Genomic DNA, 21,708 nt, shown 5'->3' with positions numbered 1-21,708 from the left:
ACCTAGTGTCATTCAATAGAAATGATGGATAAATGAATGTAGCCGCATCTAGCTATATATTTTGATACCAGTAATTGGTTGAATCAGTATCTTTTGTTCTGTATCAACCATGAGATTTGCAAACTTGACCTCATCAAAATTGAACATACATTCTAAAGAGACAACAATAAAAAGTGGGACTTGAGAAAGGTATTTATGATATGTAATATCAGAAATCATATCAAGATTAAGAAAAAAAGAAAGAAGAGAAATCTAAATCTCCATTGCTTTCTTGTTAGCTTTTCTTCCAAGGCTGACTTCATTGTTATCAATCCAATAAAGTTGACAAGGGAAAATGACACTCAAATTTGGGACAAGTTAATACCTTCAGCTTTATGACATTCTCCCTCAATTTGCTCTCTGCCATCTTTACAGTATTTGACTCCTGTATCAAGGCAATGCATCATAAACTGTGAATGCTACAAAGCTATGAAAAGAAAATAATAGTTTCCAACACAAATGCTAGAGCTTCCTCAAAATAAAAGGTGTACAAGCTACGAAAATATCAGGAAAAAGAGTGGGCTCATTTAATGGCTAAAAATAAACAAGCATATCAAATTCAATAACTAAGATAACACAAATAAAACAATAAGAAAAGTAGAAAACTATTCTGGGGCATCAGATTTTGAGCACACACGAACATATTACAAAGTAGAAAGAAAGTGGAAGTTATTGACAAGCACCCTGAAGTAATGTTTAAATCTGTCTGATATCAATTTCAATATATCAACATATACCACCCAATATCACTGAATAAACAAAAATTAAAAAGAAATTGTGTTATAGCGAAAGTTGAACTGTATATTTGATACCATAACTGGGTCAGACTGTTACTTTATTAATCTTTGCCCTAAAGAAAACTAACAGAATCACATAAAAGTTGACAATGATAACGATGATGACAATGACAATGAAGACAGGATGACAACAACAAAGAGAATCAATCATTGGGGTGGACAAAACAAAGAGAATCATAATAGATGATTTAGTGGAAAGACCTATTTGTGATTATCTGGGTATGTAAATCTAGTATAAAGAACAAGTTGATGCATTAGGTAAAGTAAGTTTCATAAGCCGACAATAACGCTTCAAACAGTATCAAAACTTCAGACTAAGCTATACCAGTTGCTGATTCTCTATTTACTGTTTCTATACAAGACACTGTTTTTGCCTAGCGTGAGCGGAACTCTACTTGAAGACCAACATCACTTTGAGCAAAAGCGTAAGGCAAAAGAGACTCATAATCTCTACCAACGTCAAGCGTCAAGCCAATTTGCTTCCTTTACTCCAAAGCTAATAGCTGATTCACAGGGGATTAATTCTCTCGGGCGAACAACTGACTCAATAATTTGATCAATTCTCTTCTTTCGATTGCTTTCACACCAGATTGAGAGTTTAAGGGAAGGAAGTACACTAACCGTAACCATAAGTACGGTTATGGTTATTAACCGTAACCGTAAGTACACTAAGACAAAGAATATTAAAAGCTACTATGATATTGATATTAGGTGTTAGAGCAGCAAACAAACTGAATTGGAAGATATGTACTGGCCTTGCATCTAAAATACTGCAGCTTTTGAAACCTTGAGCAACATAAAGGAGAAAAAATAAAAAAAATAAAGACCCAGTTGAAATTGGTTCAAATTTCTGACATGTTCTTAATTCAGGAATAGGTCAAGATGGCAAGGTATGTTGATGATCTTATTTAGAAGCATATAAAAAAAAATTATGGCAAAACTTATAGATGTGTTACTAACATTATAGGAAGGTAAAACCAAACAGGAAGTTTGAAGCAATTGAAATGTAAGTTCTAAATTTTAATTGTCAAAGTTTTGCAGTGGGAGTGCGGATGAATTTTACTCACGTCATTTGTTGCATATCCATACTTTTGCTTGATCTTATCAACCGCACTAATATCCTTCTCCTCCTCGTGCTTATCTTTTCTTGAGTTCATCTTTTCTTCTATATTCAACTTCAATTTTCCTACAGTTCCTATCCGAGCAAAATTTGAAAACTAAATTGTCAAGTTGAAATTACAAAATTGTCCCAAAAGAATCACTCATAATTAATAAAGTGAACATTTTGTACTGACCTTTGAGAGCATGGAGTTTCTTTCCTAACTTCTGCTTGTCCAAAACAGCCAAGTTCAAACCTTTGTGTTTTTCTTTGGTATCTTCAAGGTCAATATCATCTTCATGGGTAGAAAAGACATGTTTCTATGTAAGCATGCTAAAACATAATAAGGTGAATAGAAATTATGGCAATTACCTATGTCCAGCTCAACATCTTCATTATTTACAACTGAGCTACACCTTGTCTCATCAGAATGTAAGAAATTAACTGTTGAAAATAAAGCTGAGAGTTCTTCAGAAATACTTGAATCATCAGCATCATTTTCTTTGCCATGTTTTGTTTTGTTTCCTTTCAGATCTTTGACAACCATGCCAAATATTCCCTGGATAACATGATCTTTCTCATATAATGTAAACTCTATAGCCAACAAGATAAGTGGCACTTCAATATTTTACCTTTTTCCTCTCTTTTTGGGGATTCTTCATGCAAGAAGTCCCTTCTTGTGGGGCAAGACCCTCCATGTAAACATTGGTAATATACTCTAAATGCCTGATAATAACTAAAACAAAATTAGGTGGGTTCCCAAAGAAAGCTTGTAGAACCACAAATTTATTTTATTTGTAACACAGTTGAGTACTTGACTAATAAGATTCTTTCCCTATATAGAGAAGTCTCAAAAAGTTGCCTTATTACAAATGTGTTCGGTACTAGAAATACTGCAGGGTTGGTCTTTCCACCTACATGAAACCTTTTGGGTTAAGGGTAGGCCTTTCTTGTTCAAAGTTATAGCACAGACTAGTACCAGTTTTCATAGCATTGGCTACATATTGAGAATGGGAAACTTTCTTCTAACCTTATTAAAACATTTGTTGATATCAATTCCATGCAAACAAAAAACTTATCGAATGCTACTAATAATATATGGGAACACACTCGATGTACGAGTTTCCTGCCAATGTGGGGCTCTGGAATGGATGAATATATGCAATATTACCACTAGAAGTAGAGAAGTTGTTTCCATGATTCAAACTCTAATCATAAAGGAGTAACCATGCTGTTGTACTAAGGCTTGCCCTCATCGAAAGTTATTACTAATATGCATATGGACTTTAGTTTTAAAAGAAATTCTAAATATTAATATCCACAAGAGTATTATTACATCAAAGAAAGTATTTTTGAAAGAAAAAAGCAATGTAGTCAAGTTATAAGCAGCAGGAAAATAGAACACCTGAAACATAATAACTAAATCATCTTCATCAACAGCAAATGAAATAAGTTAAACTGTGTCCTCAGACAGATTGTCTAAATGTTTAATTTCAATAATGTACCTGTAGATTTCCCTATGAGATAAAACTGAAATAAAGAGCAATGCTTGATCTCCATTGACCTAAGCCACATGCAAAAACCTCAGCAACTTCCAGGAAAATGTTAATGAGTTAAATATCAAATTAAATAACAATTGTTCTCACCAGAAGAATTTCTCCTTCAGAGGAAACACAGAATATACTATTTGCATTTGGGGGTGATTTCAATGTTGGATAGGTTAATCCTCTCAGGGAAACCTCATTTAAGACAGCTAAATCTAGAAGGGATCTGAAATTTGACAATTTCAAATATCAGGTAAATGTGCTTAGACTGTTAGTTCAAACGAAGCAGATTGACCTAACCGAATGACAAGCAAAGTTCAAATTTAAACCTGCTACATTAATTTTTCTGCATCTGCCACCAACAAAATCAACTCACTAATTCTTATAAAGAAACAACATTTCCTAATCAGCAGATGGACATATCTATACACAAAGCTATAATTGGATTCATTATCAAATCAAAAGAAAAACTATAACATATTCTACAGAAGATAGGATCACCTTATCTCCATCTTGCCACAGGAAAACACAAGTGCTAGTCCGACATCCAATGAAGAGCCATGGATAATTGATGCATAATAACAGCTGCCATCTAGCCTTTTCTTACTGTAAACCTTCTTAATCCCCTAAGATGATAAAAACCAAAGGGAAGTTAGTCTTTTCTTGTACTTGCTCAAGGAACTGGAAGGGAAAAATATGTGAAATACCATCACCTGTAATACATGACTTAAAGCATACAGACGTATGGCATTTTCAGAGCAAATCAATACTAGTGGTTGCTTCTGCATTAACTGTTTTGAATAACTTTGTTTGCTTGTATCCACACAGTCTGAGGTGCATACTCCATTTGGTGATGCATCTGTTTCATTTAAAGACTTGAGACAGCTATATATTATGTCATCCTGATGGCTTTTCACATTTTATAAGTGACCATTTAAGAAAAAAAAGGATTACATTGACAAATAGCTTCTGACTAAGGCATACCCAATATATGCATCAACAAAGCTTTACAGGTTTTCTTAGTCTTGACTGGATTAGCACTCAATGCATGCCCTGAATCCTCTTCAAGAGCCATAACTGATGAATCCTCCATCCCTACCAACAATATGCTGTTCTCTGAGCCATTTTGGCCATGATTCACAAATTGCAAAGACATGATACCACTATAAACTTGGCCAGGTATTTGCTTTTGATATAAGATGGTGGTCCCTTCCATCTGGATTACTGATACCTGGAAGACAACATTTTCTTTGACATGCAAATATATAACATGATGCAGAAATAGAAAGGGACATAACTCCAAACATCCATGCAATTTTAGTTCTGTTCCTATGCGGTATGGCATGAATGAAGCTGAACTTTCTTGTGTGCAAGTGATACTCACATACCAATATAAAGATAAAATATTGAGACAATAAATATAGTTATATCATGTTAGTAAGCAAAGCAATCCTCCACTATAATTTTTGGTGCAACAGGAAAACATTTTTAGATATTAAAATGAGAAATGCTTTAAGGTAAACTTTACAGAAAACCTAATTTTGTTTCTTCATGACCCTATATGCAATGACAACAGAGTCTCTATATAAAGAATAATCTAGTTCATTGTAAACTAGGATATATCCGGTGCACGAGACTCCCAGGCTCCCAGTGCAGGGTCTAGGGAGTAGGGAGGGTCAATATTGTTGTTCTACCCCTGCAGTTTATACCTTTTTTTCTCAATAAAAAAATGAGACTTGTTAAGTTCCTCATAAATATCGAAGTCAACTTCATAAAAATATCAAAACTACACATTCTTTATGTGAGTTTCTTATGTACACTGTATAACCACATATGTTTTATTTATAATATAATCACTCCATTATCAATATTTGTATGTCAGCCCAGTGAGTACCTCACAAATTCAAAAAGAAATTTGTAAATTATGCAACCATAGATGAAAAGGATATTCATTAGAGATATTGACTTCCTCCTTCTATCCCGATATATAGTTACTTTGGTACTTGTATCTCTTTACATTTCCAATATATTAGACTTGAGATCCACAAGCATGGAAATAGAATATCCTGATGGGTCATCAAATCCACTTTCTACAAAATTTTCTGATTATTAAGTCCTTGAAAAGAATACTTAATAGCATAACTCCAGTAGACAGTCAAGATATCCTAATAGATTTTAATCACTATTGATAGAGATGAAAGTTCAGTTAAACAATAGTTTGCATTAACTTTTCTAACTAGTGCAAGCTATGCATGATTCTGATCTTCTAATTTAGTCATCCAGGTAAGAAATTGAACTAAAAATTAGCAAACTAGTTTAAAGTGATATTAAAAAACAAATGAAAACAACTAACTAAAAGATAAGAGGAATCTCAATTTCAATAGTTCAATAGTCCAGGAGTACTTACATATCCTTTGTCTGTTCCCACAGCAAGAAGTTTAGAATCCATATTCATACTGATGGACATTATTGCTCCCTTGAGGTTGACATTATGAACTGTGTAGTTGTCACCTTGCTTTGCTGATTTTTCATTCAAAACATGTGCAAAGATTAAAGATGTTTCCAAATAGTCTACAGAAGAAATATCCAACTTCTAACAGAAGATTTTACTTCGTTAAATAGTTCATTCCAAACTCTGAAGCAAATCAATCAAAGCTAAAGTCCAGAAAATTGCTTGACATCCATTGACTAACAAGCATCCCTTACTAAATGCACAAGGTACTAATATAAGGCTAACAAACCTAGAAAGCTCCAGGACTTGGTGTGAAATTCTAAATTTGATGACAAAAAAGTTCACAATTTTTACTATTCTAAATTTTCTTTACTATTTTATTGTATCATTTTTTAACCAGAATAATTACTTCTAGTATAATTATCCTTATGGCATTGTTGCATTGTATTAAGAGGGTCAAATCTTATTGAAATGTTAGATCTATCAGTGTCTGGCTTTGTCCTTAATTTGAAGAAAAAAGGAGCACTTGTTTACAAGGTTTATGCATGTGCCTTGAAACAAGTAAACTGCAAGATGCTGTAAATTTGGCTTTGGTCTAGTTTGATGGAGGCAACATGAAGCTGACATGGTCCAATACTGGCTTAACCACTATAAGTGTCTTTACAAGAATTGTCATGTGTACTTTTAAATTGTGTTGCTTCGTTCCTTAGGGTCAAGGTAAAAAAAGGAAGAGAGAAATTGTCTTATAAGAAATAACAACAAATAGGAATACTTCTTGGTTGTCATATTGAATAAGATACAATTGTGTTTGACAATCATAAAAAGAACAAAGTAACATGTATTTGCACAGTAAGTCAGGTATGGGATGAAATAAGCAAGAAATGTAATTTTGCCCACAGATGGTGTTTACCAGTCCGCCGCAGAGTGGCATGAGGACCAGCATTCAGGCGGTTCATGTGGAATACAGGGCTTACTGCTAGGTAAGCCCTGTGAACCAAGCGTAAGGCCTGTTTAGGCACAGTAATAGGCCTAGACTGGGTGGTAAGCCCAGATCCTTTTTCATTTTTAAAATTTTAAAAATTAAAGAATGAACTTCATCAGTGGTTGAAAATCCCATTACCAGAAATACTGAAATAAGCCAAGTAATATTAAATTCTACATGAATAAGATACTGAAGATCAACCAAAGAGTAGATACCTTGTATAAGTGGTGATTAAGAGATCATATCCACCTTGATAAGCCAACACAATTAATATTAAGCTTTGCGTAATTTAGAATTTGAGATGATGTAGATCAGCCACGAGCTAACCAATACTTCTAAACTGATGCGACGTCGCCTTTATAATATTATATATATATATATATATATACCGAGCGGTATACCGAACGGTATACAGTTTCGTACCGTACCGAGTGAACATTGAAACTCTGGTACGGTACAAAATTGCATACCTTGTATATATATATATATATATATATATATATATATATATAGGCGACGTCGCTGAAAAAGGTGACGTCACATCGCCTCGACGATGTTGCCCGGGGAAGGAAAAAAAAAAAAAAAAAAAAAATATATATATATATATTTAAAGGCGACGTCGCATTTTATAAAAATATTTTATATATAAAATTTTTTTTATATATAAATATTATATATATATATAAATCTTTTATATATAAAAAATATTTTAAAAAATATTTTATATATAAAAACAAGGCGACGTCGCTTTGCTTGGGGAGAAGAGAGAGGCGACATTGCCGAATTATATATATATATATATATATACTTAGCAGTATACTGAATGATATACTGCTCGGTATACTGCATCGTACCATACCGAGCGAATGTCGAAATATCTTTACGATACGATATTTCAAACCTTGGATTAAACCACTAAAGAAGGAAAGCCAAAAGATTTTCTTTCATGCAACATCATCAAGATCCAAGAGAATTACATGTCTAATAACATATGTTTAGTCAGCCTTACATGTCTAATAACATATGTCTAATAATGCATGTCCCTAAATGCTCAAATGAAGATATATTGGCTTTTTGGAACTCATTATATAGCATCTTAACAAGGCAAACCATGATTATGAAGAGAGAAATGAATGGCAAGTGTGTATATCCATTAATTAATGCATATTGAAACAAAATAACTCTATAGGTTATATTTTTTACTGGATCAAACCAAACACCTATATGTTTCTAATCTAGATTTATATTTATTAAATCCTCGCTTGAGTCTGTCTATTGCCACACTTTGCTAGAGGTTAGATGATATAATGTGGCTGTATCACTAATTCCAGAATATTAATCTGCAAACTTTTAAACATCTTAAGTTTCATTAAGTTTCTCCTAATGTGAGTAAATGAACACCATAATTACATGTATCCACTTGAGGATTTTAAATCTCAATCTCATATGATGGAAAAGGTAATTGGCTAATAAATTTTCAATAGATAATTAAAGTATTACCTTGCAGAAATGAAAAAATGCTTTCTGAGGTTTCCTGAAATTTTTTGAAGATGAAAATGCGAATCTGCAAAACCAACAAGCTTAATGCATAAACAAAGTATCAGATTCATCAATACAGTTTATTTTATTTTTATCAATGCAAGCAGCTTACTGATCCACTTTGGTCGCCAGATACAAGGATGTGTGAAGAAACATCAAAATGCAATGATGTAACTGGAGCAGTTGATGAACTTTCATTAAACTGACATAAAAATGTAAATCAGAAAAGACTGTCAAATTGATCAACAAAAGTTCTCCAGGATCTAATACATATCCATATTCTGTAACAACTCAGATACATACTCTAATATAAAAATACCTGCTGCTCTATTGACAAAAGTGGAAACAAAAGGGGGCATGATGCATCCCAAAAGTTGATAGCTCCATCAACATGCCCGGTAACCAAAAGGTTTTTTGCCTTCAAAAAACCGCTAAAGTGTGCAGAACTTCGACGACTTCCATCTTTTTCCTTCATATTAATTGAGAAGAGAGAGGAGTATTTGTTGGGTAACAATATATGGTCCTGCATAGCAACAGACTGTTGCAACAATCAAAAGATATTTATGATGGCATATTAATAGAACAGAGAAATATAATCATTGAGGTGTACCTAATAACATATAACATACCTCTTCCACAGGACATGATGGGCCTATGTACAGTTTGGCAGCAGTGATTCTAGAGTCACCAAATGGCAGTGTCACCATAAACTGCTTTGGAAGAGTTGGGGGTGATTTTGATTGACAGTGCAACAAATACTGTTCAATTGCTGAATCATCATAGAGACATAAGCGGCCTGATCTAAGCAAGAGAACCAGAGTATTCTGTTTGTTTTTGCTTTGGTTGCTGAAGCATGAAACAATTTCCATTCCTAAACAAGGTTCAGTCAATGGAAGCACCAACTTGATTGTTCTAGTTTGAGTGCTCTCATTAATAATAATGACCTGTACTTAGTTAAACAAAGAAAAAACATATTTGAGAGACCTTTTATGCTATTCAAATTTCACCTGTAAAAAGAATCCTTAGCCAGAAGAAAAAAACAACAAAATTAGTTTAATAGGGAAAATGATTGGGTGTGCATCCTGGAGCTTACTGACGAACAATTGTAGAAAAACTTTAAGGTTCTACATATGCAATGTACATACAACAAGTTCACATTGATGTTTGAGCAAACAATCAGTATTCAATAAATATAGTTTTAACTTCTAAGTATGTCATATCATATAATAAATTTCATAACATCTAAACCAAAGTAATATCCATCCTCGATTTCTACCCTTAAAAGTTCAAGTATTATAAAAAAGAATATTTCCTATTTTACCAAGCATAGTTCCAAATTTTTATCCCCAAAGCTACAAAAGAGCAAGTTTCAAGAATCAGTGGAACATTCTTTAACCTCCAACTCTAATATATTTATATATTAATATATATGTCGAACACCACAATGGTCTCAAACATCAACTATATATCAACTTTTCGAGTTGGTTTTTTGTGTCTAGCACTTAAAGATACAGTCCACTAAACATAAACACTGGTAAAAAAGGAACTCTGATTTCACATGCTTCAGTCGTGAGTCTTGTATTATATCAGTTGTCCAAATACCCCAATAGTGCACTATTTCTAAGAAATTCTGGAACCTGTCTGAGATTGATATATTCAAGAATCCAAAATGTTTGACATGTGATAAGCAACAAACTTTTAGAATATCGAAGACCAGAAAGTTTGTACCTGAAAGGAATGAGAAGATCCAGAATCACTGAAACCATTAACATACAAATGACCTGAACTTTCATCGTGGGCAAACCACCTTAAAGAAACTATAGGGACTTTGTCCATCTTATATCCTAGGTTGAGCTTAAGAAGAGGAACATTTTGAGAAGCATAAGAGTCCTTATGATTCCGTAGTGCTTCACTATTATGATCTAAAAATACTGGTATGGCCCAAAGAAATATATCTCCGCTACTATATCCAACAACAACTTTACTTCCAAAGACACATGCCCAGGATGCTGATACAACAAGCTTTGGTTCCTGCGATGAATGTTGTGCATTTCCACCAGCAACAAGCAATACTTTACTTTCTTGAATTCCCCATAAGCTAATAAGTCCATTTCTAAAGATAATAAGAACCCTGCTCAGAAATCAATACTGCAAAAAGTCAAAAGAATGCAAAAATCCAATAACTGCATATCTTTAATGTAAATTTGGCCAATGAGGACATGATACATATAGTAGTTATCATCAAGTATTGCATACGCATATCGCTAGTCTTTCAAAGAACTGTCAGATCACTTAGAACGGTTTAAGTCCACAGCTTCAGCAGGAAAAGTACATAGTGACAAAAGATTTAAACTACATCATTACCAACATCTTGTGGCAGTAACTCATATATAAGACAGCTGGGATAACTACTTTCCTTCTCTTTAAAGTCATATTTCCAGGAATCAAGAAGCAAGTGCAAACTAAAGATCTTATTGAATAAGAGAAAAAATATATGAAAAAGCCAAAGTATACAAGATTGAAAAACAACTATTACTAATATGCTCATGGTTTAATGCTCTATGAAAATACATGATAAGCAAGAGATCTGCAATACATATTTGACAAGAAATGAAGCAATCTAGTTCAGGAAAAGATGTAATATTATCTGCAATACAAAGGTGACACAAGTATGCTTTCCTCAAAACAAAAAAAGAGATGCCTATACAAAACTCTTCTGGATTTTCTACTTAATTGGACATAGCAACATGCTCTAACAGACCAACATTTCCCAATTGTTGAATATATTTTGACTAAAATTTCTAGCTTCCATTTTACTTCATTCCTGACTAAGTTTTACTATCTCATAATATTTTACAGTTTATGTTGTATTTATTGGAACTATATGAAAAACACATTACTTCAACAAAAATGTCCTTGTTATCATTTGCTTACCCCCGAACTTCAGTTTTGATTGTGACATGAAATAACAAAGAAAAATAAACGAAAATGACACTTTATTATTTTGTAGTTTTACAAAAGTTGTTATTTTATTTTTGGTTTAATGACCTAGACTTTCTATCATGTATAAGGTTTGGATTTTAATAAATCTTAGGTAAAAATTCATAAACTGTATTTAGATGATAATAAGTATCAAGATGACCACTAAAAACCCAGAGTTTAAGTAATTCAAAGCAGGTAATCAAGAGGATACGCATGTTGGAAACAGAAAGGTTCAGAAATTGGGTTGCCTAGCATCTAGGCACATGTCATTTAAAGATACTTGTCTTGAATACTCTAAAAGTCTAAATCCTGTTATCTGAGGCAAAAGATAGGTTTTTGCCTATCCAGAATTCATTTTATTGATAAAATAAAAACACAAAAAAGGAAGAAATATGAAAGGAAGAATAAACAAATTTAGAAGCCACAGGCTCTAAAGACTAATTTAGAGGATCCGCACCAAATTTACGAATGTAACTAGTCAACATTCGCATTGATTCACATGAAAATTTGTAACAAATTATCATAAAAACAATTGAAGAAACTAGTATATGTCTAATAAAACATGCGGCTAAGATTACGGTGTGCCGAGTTGGACAAGGAGCTAGAGGAATCAGAGATTGATCTCGTCGACCTTGAATACTACAATAAAGATTCACAACCGATGATAGAATTGGGTCGAAGCAATGAAAAACCAAGAGAATCATTTGCTTGATGAGGTGGGAGATCCTTCACATTCTTAACGTTTTATTACTAAGGTAATAGAAGAAAAGGAATAACTTCTCCAGTAGGAGGAAGATCCCCCTCAGTTAGAACGTGATGGAAAGAGCCAAACAACATCGAGTCAAACTACTTGATGAACTAAAGACACTTAACCAATTGTCACAAACTTAGATGGTTGTACCTAAGTCGTGCAGTACCCTTGCGTGTCCGTCCGTAAAAGGTTAGACTCATTGAAACTTCTTATGGTCCCTTAAGGACCTACAAAAAAAAAGACGGGATAAAGAAAGCATTTAACTCAGGATCCATAAGCAGTCATTTCAGCAAACACATGATAGACAATGTAAATTACAAACATAGACTTCGTAAGTTCTGAATGATCGCACAACAAAGGGTCCAAGGTAGTCCGCTACGACCAAAAGTCCTTATAAGTGCCCATATGACACTACTATGAACAAAACAGTGAACCAGCCTTAGATACTACCCTAAAGGCCCATCTAATCATGTGCCACCTGGATAGCTCTTAGGTGTTGTACTGGCTGACATTCCACACCACTCTGCAAAGCTAGAAAACCCTCAAAATGGCTACCTGAATGGCCTATTTCTAACTAGTTTTGCCTCTACACGATGACTGCATATAACCTGAGTTTACAAATTTGAAATGGCAACAAAAGCCAACCAAAATAGGGCTACCAAGCCTACTATAAGTCATTTATATACTGTGCAAAGCATAAACAAAACTGAAAGACACAAGCATACATAAGTATTACATCGAACACCCCTTTTATAGTTTTGTCCATGATATTCTCCCCCACTTATTCCTTCGACGTCCTCTTCGAAACCTTTGTGAATGCTGCATCTCCTCACCTTTACTAAATCTTCAATCTTCTGCTCTGTTTGCAACGTGCCCCTTGGCTCCCAATTACTCTCCGTTGCTATTGTTAAGAAGTCGGACTTTGATCCACCACATTGCTTCAAGTTGCCAATGACTTTGACTCTGATGTGGGGTTGGCCGATTTGTGCTAATCCTTATTGGTTCTAATGTATCCTTCAGATAAAGGAAAAGACCTTCCTTGTTATGCGTCAATCTCTTAAACGTCTCATGCCGCTTAAACTAGGTGGATGCTTGTTGGAGCTTTAACGAGCATTGCCTCGCAGACTTTAAAGTTTTTAGGATCTTTCCTCCACAAAATTAGACCATCTATTCCTCATCTACTTAGTTGTCGCCTCCAAGTAAGTTTGCATCACTTCCACTTTCGATTAGCATTTTGTTGGAAAATAAAGTGGGCAGTCTACTCTCAGTAGCACCGATCACCATTGGTGAGGATTTAACAATTATTGTCTTTCACTAAGTTTCTTCAAATAGTCTTTGAACATATGCAAAGCTCCTTTGCTCGATATATAAGAGAACTGTGGTACTTGGTTTCATATATTCTCTTGAAAGTTGAGACGGCAAAGGTTGCTCGACTTCGCCCGCCTCCGCAAGGGTTGTACTCCATGCATCGAGCTGGTTACTAGCCTGTGCCTGCTCTTTGTTCACACTTTCGAAGTACCCAAAGTGTTTGCACTCCTTGCGTTGAGTTAACTACTACGATTCGCCTTCTCACTACCATCAAACTTTTGGAATGCAAGAAGTTTTGGTCGCTTATAGGATTGTATCATCTTCTCCATCATCTATACTGCCTACTCCTCTAAGTAGAAAAGGTACAACACTACATACTGCCTACTTCGTTTCATAGTCGAGCACTCCTGCATCAACTCAAAGTCCTCCACTTTCGGCTATTTTGATGAGAAGCACTATATACTAACACGGAAGTCCCACTCTACGATATCATGGCATTGCCATGACCATGGCCTACTATTCATTGCCTAGTATTTACGTCCCTTTCTTCACGATCGAATAGATCCACTTCGGCGACACTATAGCACTCCTTTGAGTCCACCTCCATTTTAACCGACACTTGGTTTCGGGTAGTTGAGTCCCTTTGGACTCGTCATCGCTTCCTCACCTCTTTCGACCACCTACTTCAACACCTCTGTGTTCTCTGAGCAGTTCCCCTTGGTCGATGGAAAGATAAGCTGCAACTCCTATATATGACCTCCACCATCATATTGCAGAGCTCGCACTGATTCTGTCCTCCTTAGCTTCCTTGGTAATAATGTTCATTTACTCGTCCTTGTCTTCTGACTTACCGGGATCCCTTAAGCGAATATGAACTTTAGAGCAATCCAATTCTCCAACCGCTTATATCATACCTCTATATGATCAAGCCTCCCGTATAGGGACTCCCTGGTACTTTCACTCAGAGTTCCCTATTAGTGGTACACAATCCTCGTATGATTATGACCAAAGTTTTCATCCGATGAAAAATTCAATACACGCACAAAAGACTCGTATCTGTGGTACCATGACAATCACTCCTTGAATTCATAATCGTTATTGCCGTCATATTGTTCACCGAACTGGAGCTCTCAGTAGCTCCCGATCATTCCTCCATATAATCAAGTCCCTCACGGGACTTCTCTCATCTGTGTCGCATTGTCTCAAACTATTCTACAATGATCCGCTGCACCATGTTACCTCCTGGTGACATCTCCATTATATCTTGATTTGTGGGATAAACTCAGACTCCGATCTCTCCATGTGTGGCCTCTACCAACACATCGCAGGGCCTCTACTGTTAAGACTCTAGCTAGGAGAGTCATAATTGAGAGGGACATTCATGTAAAACCTACCTAAGCCGACTCCTATTAAAGAGGTGAAGAGGCCGGCTAGGGTTAGGAGGTTGTTTCTTAGAGAAGAATTAGGAGTTGTAAGGGAATAGGAGTCTTAAGTATGAGTCCTATTAGGAGTTGGTTAGAAGTAGGAGTCTTGAGTAGGAATCCTATTATGAGTTAGGGTTTAGAAGCCCTATAAATAGCTATGTATTCCTCCTCTTTTCATAAGCAATAGATGAATCTTTTCTACAGCCTTTGAGCAGCAACTTGGAGGGAGGAACCCCTATAGAGTTCCAAGGAGGTCGATTCCCTAAAGAGGTCAACCCTAAGTTTAGAATCTGCAAGGGTTCTAACACTTGGTATCAGAGCAGCGTTCTTGGCATTTCGTTGCCCTTCCATAGCCATCCATTAGCCCTCCACAGTCGCCCAAAGCAATTCCCACAATTGCTTAAAAGATCGTCGCCAAATTCCACCGTCATCTCCACCACCGCAAATCATCCTTTGATCTCCCCGTGAATTGCAACAGGTTCTGGTTTCCTACCTTACTGCTGTTGCAATTTAGTTATCCCTATTCGAAAATACAAGAAAAAATTGTTCCTATATTACTGCATAAACTTTTCGTCCAAAAGTTTTCATCTCTACGACGAAAGATACATTGCAGAATTTCAGCCCCATAGCACCGTTTGTTTGATCTTGATACTATATTTTTTCTATCCAAATCTTTACGAAATTTTTATGATAGCTTTGCCACTTTCTACTAGTAGATTTCCCTTTGATTTCGTCGAAAAATTCTCAATATAAACCACTGATCTTTTACGTCCAATCCACTACACTTGAAAACCTGTGCTGCAGAAAATTTCAGCCGCATATTGTTGCCTTAACTCATCTATTTGCAATCTTTTTTGAATAAAATTTCTTATATACTTCATAGATCATCTTGGCTTCCATCTAAGGTTGATCTATTAAGGAATTCATCTTTAAAAATGATTTTATGTTGCTGCAAATTTTCATCGTAAACTGCTGAAATTTTTCGACGAGAATTCTGCTATCGCAACTTACACCAATTTTCTTGCTGTTACTGTCGAAATTTTCCTGATTAAATTGGACATCCTTGTTGTCATATAAACTGAGATATTGATGTCAATTCCCTCCTCAAATCTCTCAAATTTTTTGTGGAGATTTCATCGAGAAATCGTTGTTTCTTCAACGATAATTCTGCTCTTACAATACAACACAATTCTGCAGCAAACTTCCACTGATTTCTATCAAACCTTTGCTGCCATCTACCACAGATCTAAAACTTTCATTCACAGCCCTAAAACTCCGCCAAATCACACCCTCAAACTGTAGCCAAAACAGCCACAAAACAAGCCTAAACCGCAGCCTACATCTACCAATCCACCAACCCTTTCGACCATTACTTCTCTCAACCTATATATGCCTTTAACCCGTCAACAAAAGAGAGATCTTAACATCACAGATTTGGAGGCATATACTATAGCATATGAGGAGGCAATCAATGCTAAATTCGAAGCCTTCGAGACACGAATGGAGGATAAGATTCGGACTCTCTTTAACGAATTCAGTTTGGGCCGACCACCAAGCTCGAAAAAATCACATCAAGGAGAGAGCTCTAACCAATCGCATCAAGCCCAAAGAGATGACTTCCAAGAGAGGCGCTATGACCGACCCTAACTATTCACGCATGAGAGTGGACTTCCCTAGATGGGAAGAAGGAGACCCGATTGGTTGAATCTCACGCACGGAGCGATATTTTCGGTACCATAAAACTGCGGATGCATCCATGGTGGAAATTGCAGCTATACATCTTGAAGGGGATGCCATACAGTGGTTTGACTGGTTTGAACACAATTATAGAGTCCTTTCATGGCGACAATTCAAAGAAGGACTGCTGAACCGCTTCGGACCAACTTATTACGAGAACATTGACGGACAACTAGCAAAGATCCGACAAACCTCCACCATTCAGGAGTACCAAACCAGGTTTGAAAGGTTATCTAATCAAACTCGTGATTGGTCTGAAAAACAGCTATTGGGGACCTTTATTGAGGGCTTAAAGCCGGAGATCCGAGGAGAAGTTAAGACACGACAACCATACACGCTTATGGCAGCCATCTCTTTCGCACGACTTCAAGAGGAGCGATTGAACCATGAAGCCCGGAGGACTAGGATCACTCCTCGACCTACAATACTAAAGCCCTCAGCTCCCCCTACTATCAACCGAGTTCCTACACCGAAAACGTTAACAAGAGAAGAACTTCGGGAGCGATCTGCGAAGGGGTTATGTTGGCATTACGACGAGCCGTGGAGCCGCGAGCATCGCTGTAAAAATGGCAGACTTCTTATGATTGAACCAGTAGAAGAAGAGGTCATTGAACATCCAGAAGAGAGCCTTGAACATAAAGAAGAAGATACGGAAGAAGAGCCACAACCGACCGACATTACGGTACACGCACTAGTCGGCTACTCAAACCCACAAATGATGAAAGTTGGAGGCCTTCTCAACCAACAGCCGATCACTGTTCTCATTGACACGAGCAACACTAATAACTTCCTGAATAGTAAGGTTGCTGCTCGGATGACACTGCATATTGAAAGTTGCAGCAAGTTCGATGTAAAGGTTGCCGACGGCAGAATCCTAAAGTGCGACCAAAGATGCCCGCAGGTGAAACTATTACCGCAAGACCAAGAAATTATCACCGATTTCTTCCTCCTACCAATTGATGACTATGAGGCCATGCTTGGCATAGAATGGCTGACTACACTAGGTGATGTCTCTTGGAACTTTTCCAAATTAATTATGAAATTCTACTATAAGGGCAAACAGATCATCCTACGCGGGAAGCGCGGAAGCAACGTAACCATCGTTTCGACCCAACGAATGGAGAAAGTTTTGCACAAGGTAAATAATGGCTTTTTGATGCATCTCCAGCAGCAACTAGAAGGGAAGAAAATAGAAATTGAAGATCAAAATCTTGCCCAATTGCTTACTGAATTTGCCGACATTTTTGCTGAACCGCGCGATCTTCCTCCTTCTCGGCAACATAACCATCGAATTCCAATCCTTCCGGGCAAGCCACCAGCGAACACTCGACCGTACCAATATCCTCACCTCCAGAAAGATGAAATTGAAAAGATCGTAAAGGAGATGCTTGAAACAAGGGTGATTCGGCCAAGTTGTAGCCCCTATTCCTCACCGGTGCTACTTGTACGCAAGAAGGATGGAATTTGGTGGATGTGCATCGACTACCGAACTTTAAATAGCATCACTGTCAAGGACAATTACCCAATACCAGTGGTGGATGAACTTCTTGATGAATTAAAAGGAGCTCGAGTCTTCACGAAGTTGGACCTCCGATCCGGTTACCACCAAAGTCGGGTATGTGAAGATGACATTCCAAAAACTGCATTCTGCACACATGATGGCCATTATGAATTCTTGGTAATGCCATTTGGACTCACTAATGCTCCTTCAACCTTTCAAAGTCTCATGAACGATATTTTTCGGAGCTTTCTTCGTAAATTTGTGCTGGTATTTTTCGATGATATTCTTGTTTACAGCCCTTCTCTTGAGACTCACTTTCAACATTTACGGATTATTTTGACGATCCTTCGGGAGACTACTCTTTTTGTTAAGCAACCAAAGTGCAGCTTTCTCCAGCAAAAAGTAGAGTAACTTGGGCATATAATATCAGAAGGAGTGGCGGTAGACCCAACAAAAATTGAGGCAATGCAAGGCTAGCCGAAACCTACAAACGTGAAATTACTGCGCGGGTTCCTTGGACTAACGGGCTACTACCGAAAATTTGTTAAAGACTATGGGAAGATCAGTGCACCACTCACTTCTCTACTGAAAAAATATGCTTTTCAATGGTCGGACAAAACCTCCGCTGCCTTCAACAAACTTAAAGCAGCCATGACAACGACGCCGGTGCTTGCGCTACCAGATTTCAACCGACCCTTCATTATTAAGGCCGACACATCTGGAGTCGGAATTGGAGTCGTTCTCATACAAGATGGTTGACCACTCGCATACACTAGCAAGGCATTATCTCCCTCCCATCAAAACATGTCGGTATATGATAAGGAGATGCTCGCCATTGTACATGCAGTAACGAGGTGGAGACCCTACCTGATCGGCCGACGATTTCAAATTAAAACTGACCATAAAAACCTCAAATACTTTTTGGAGCAAAAGATATCATCCCCTGGGCAGCAAAAATGGGTAACCAAACTTCTTGGATTTGATTATGAAATTATTTACAAAAAGGAGAAAGAAAACGTTATTGCAGATGCACTCTCACGGCTACCTGAGCAAGCTAAGGTTTCAGCCATCTCCCTTCCTACCACCGGTCTCCTCGAGGACATTAGGGAAGAATGGAAGAAGGATCCAGAGATCAGCAACATCATAAAAAAATTGGAGGAGGATCCAAGTGCAATAGCCCATTACACTTGGGATTCGAGGGATCTACGCTACAAATGTCGCATTGTGCTTATACTGGACTCCCCTTGCATCACAATCATCCTGCATGAAATGCACTCCATACCTTCAGCAGGGCACTCTGGATTCCTAAGAACCTACAAAAGAGTGAAGCAAAATTTTTATTGGAGAGGGATGAAAAAAATTATTGCTGAATATGTGGCACAATGTGATGTATGTCAACAGCACAAGTGTGAAACTGTGGTAAATCCAGGGAAGCTATAACCACTACCCATACCGGACTCGGTGTGGACTGACATCTCCATGGACTCAGTGTGGTAAAAGCATAATTCTCGTGGTGATTGATCGACTTACGAAATATGCTCATTTTTGTGCTGTGAGAAATCCCTACACTGCTGCTAGTATTGCCCAGATTTTCATAGAAAATATTGTTAAACTGCATGGGATGCCAAGGTCCATCGTAAGTGATCGTGATAGGATCTTCACTAGTAAATTTTGGACCAAGTTATTTCAGTTACAAGTCACTAAACTCAAGATGAGCACGGTGTATCATCCACAAACCGACGGCCAAATAGAGGTGGTAAATAGGTGTTTAGAGACGTACCTTCGGTGTTTCGCTAGCGACCGACCAAAAGAGTGGGCGAAATGGCTTCCCTAGGCCGAATGGTGGTATAATACATTAAAACTACATATCATTCATCTACAAAATGTGCCCCTTATGAAGCATTGTATGGTCGACCAGCCCCTGTGATTCCAAAATTTGTAATTGGCTCGGCCAAGGTAGATCAGGTTGACCAATAATTGATTGATAGGGACAAACTCTTACAACTGTTAAAAGATAATCTCTCTACTGCTCAAGCCAAAATGAAGCAACAAGCTGACACACGACGAAGTGAAAGAGAATTTTCAGTAGGAGATTAGGTTTATCTACGCCTACAACCATACAAGCAACTCTCCATCAACACTCGAGCCTCCATGAAGCTATCCCCTCGTTTTTATGGGCCCTATCAGATCACAGAGCGTATTGGAGCCGTAGCATACAAACTTAAATTACCTGAGGATGCCAAAATTCACCCTGTCTTCCACGTGTCATGCTTGAAGCCCAAGTTGGGAGAACACGAGTCACCCCAGATCCAACTGCCCAACCCAACTGAGGATGGAGTTATTCAAGCCCAACCACAAGCCATCCTCGATCGTAGGATCGTGATGCGTCGCCGACATCCCTCTACTGAAGTACTAGTGCATTGGAATAATCTACCACTTGAAGACGCCACATGGGAACCATATGAGGAGCTGAAGACCCGGTTCCCTGAGTTCATGGAATCTCAGCCTTGAGGACGAGACTGATTTGAAGAGGGCGGGTCTGTTAAGACTCTAGCTAGGAGAGTCCTAATTGAGAGGGACATTCATGCAAAACCTACCTAAGCCGACCCCTATTAAAGAGGTGAAGAGGCCGGCTAGGGTTAGGAGGTTGTTTCTTAGAGAAAAATTAGGAGTTGTAAGGGAATAGGAGTCTTAAGTAGGAGTCCTATTATGAGTTGGTTAGAAGTATGAGTCTTGAGTAGGAATCTTATTATGAGTTAGGGTTTAGAAGCCCTATAAATAGCCATGTATTCCTCCTCTTTTCATAAGCAATAGATGAATCTTTTCTGCAGTCTTTGAGCAGCAACTTGGAGGGAGGAACCCCTATAGAGTTCCGAGGCCGATCCCCTAAAGAGATTAACCCCAAGTTTAGAATCTGCAAGGGTTCTAACATCTACCACCTGCAATTGTGTTTGCTCCTTTGATAATCAACCTTCGTCCACCCGCTCTCGGGTCACACTCGGACGAAACACATGTCTAGGATAGTCCGTCGCCTAGCAACTCTCGAAGTCCACTGACTTCATTAAAATTAGTACGTCATTGTTTGGATCTTGGGCCTCTGCCCCCAACATAATCTTCGTGCACACCGCTTCCTTCGTGGCAACTCGAATGGCAGCACTGTGACATTCTTTAAAAGCACTCATGCCAAGGCCTTTTGACCCCAACTTCGTCTTCGCAAGTTGAGTCGCCTTAGTTTCTCCATCAAATGCTTCGTCGAGATGAGGTGCATGTGCCTTGAAGCTCCCTTCATCTTTGACACAATGCAAGATGAGTCCACTCCATCAGAATGAGGGACCCATTGTCACGGACAAAATTGTCAATGGGGTGTTCGACGTAATACTTAAGTATGTCCGTGTCTTTTGGTTTGTTCATACTTTGCACAACATGTAAAGGGTTGGCAATAGGCTTAGCAACCTCATTTTCTTTCGGTCTGTAGTGGACCATTTTAGACTCTTTGTTGTATGACCATTCAGAGCTTATAAAGTCTGTTTGTAATTTGCATGCTATGAAGTGT

The 21,708-nt window shown here is 37.5% G+C and overlaps 1 protein-coding gene across 4 annotated transcripts in view; it reads right to left on the bottom strand.

Moving 5' to 3' along the window:
- LOC135637592 (uncharacterized) overlaps positions 1-21,708 on the bottom strand; it is a 40,422-nt gene that overhangs the window by 1,869 nt on the left and 16,845 nt on the right. Inside the window, exons 8-23 of one of the 4 annotated variants that reach the window (XM_065150212.1) lie at positions 10,181-10,583; positions 9,082-9,396; positions 8,772-8,990; positions 8,565-8,654; positions 8,414-8,477; positions 5,887-5,999; positions 4,464-4,710; positions 4,193-4,338; positions 3,981-4,105; positions 3,582-3,705; positions 3,441-3,499; positions 2,568-2,661; positions 2,308-2,494; positions 2,132-2,230; positions 1,904-2,031; positions 365-424 (exon numbers count right to left, since the gene is read on the bottom strand). In XM_065150212.1, the coding sequence (XP_065006284.1) occupies positions 365-424; positions 1,904-2,031; positions 2,132-2,230; positions 2,308-2,494; positions 2,568-2,661; positions 3,441-3,499; positions 3,582-3,705; positions 3,981-4,105; positions 4,193-4,338; positions 4,464-4,710; positions 5,887-5,999; positions 8,414-8,477; positions 8,565-8,654; positions 8,772-8,990; positions 9,082-9,396; positions 10,181-10,583 (2,473 nt within the window). The remainder of the gene's footprint in view (positions 1-364; positions 425-1,903; positions 2,032-2,131; positions 2,231-2,307; positions 2,495-2,567; positions 2,662-3,440; positions 3,500-3,581; positions 3,706-3,980; positions 4,106-4,192; positions 4,339-4,463; positions 4,711-5,886; positions 6,000-8,413; positions 8,478-8,564; positions 8,655-8,771; positions 8,991-9,081; positions 9,397-10,180; positions 10,584-21,708) is intronic. The other 3 variants (XM_065150213.1, XM_065150214.1, XM_065150215.1) reach the window with 3 other exon arrangements.

Source organism: Musa acuminata, chromosome BXJ3-5, assembly GCF_036884655.1.
Source record: "Musa acuminata AAA Group cultivar baxijiao chromosome BXJ3-5, Cavendish_Baxijiao_AAA, whole genome shotgun sequence".
Lineage (NCBI taxonomy): Eukaryota > Viridiplantae > Streptophyta > Magnoliopsida > Zingiberales > Musaceae > Musa > Musa acuminata.
The sequence above is the reverse complement of the archived record's forward strand: the minus strand, read 5'-3'. Positions and strand labels throughout refer to the sequence as shown.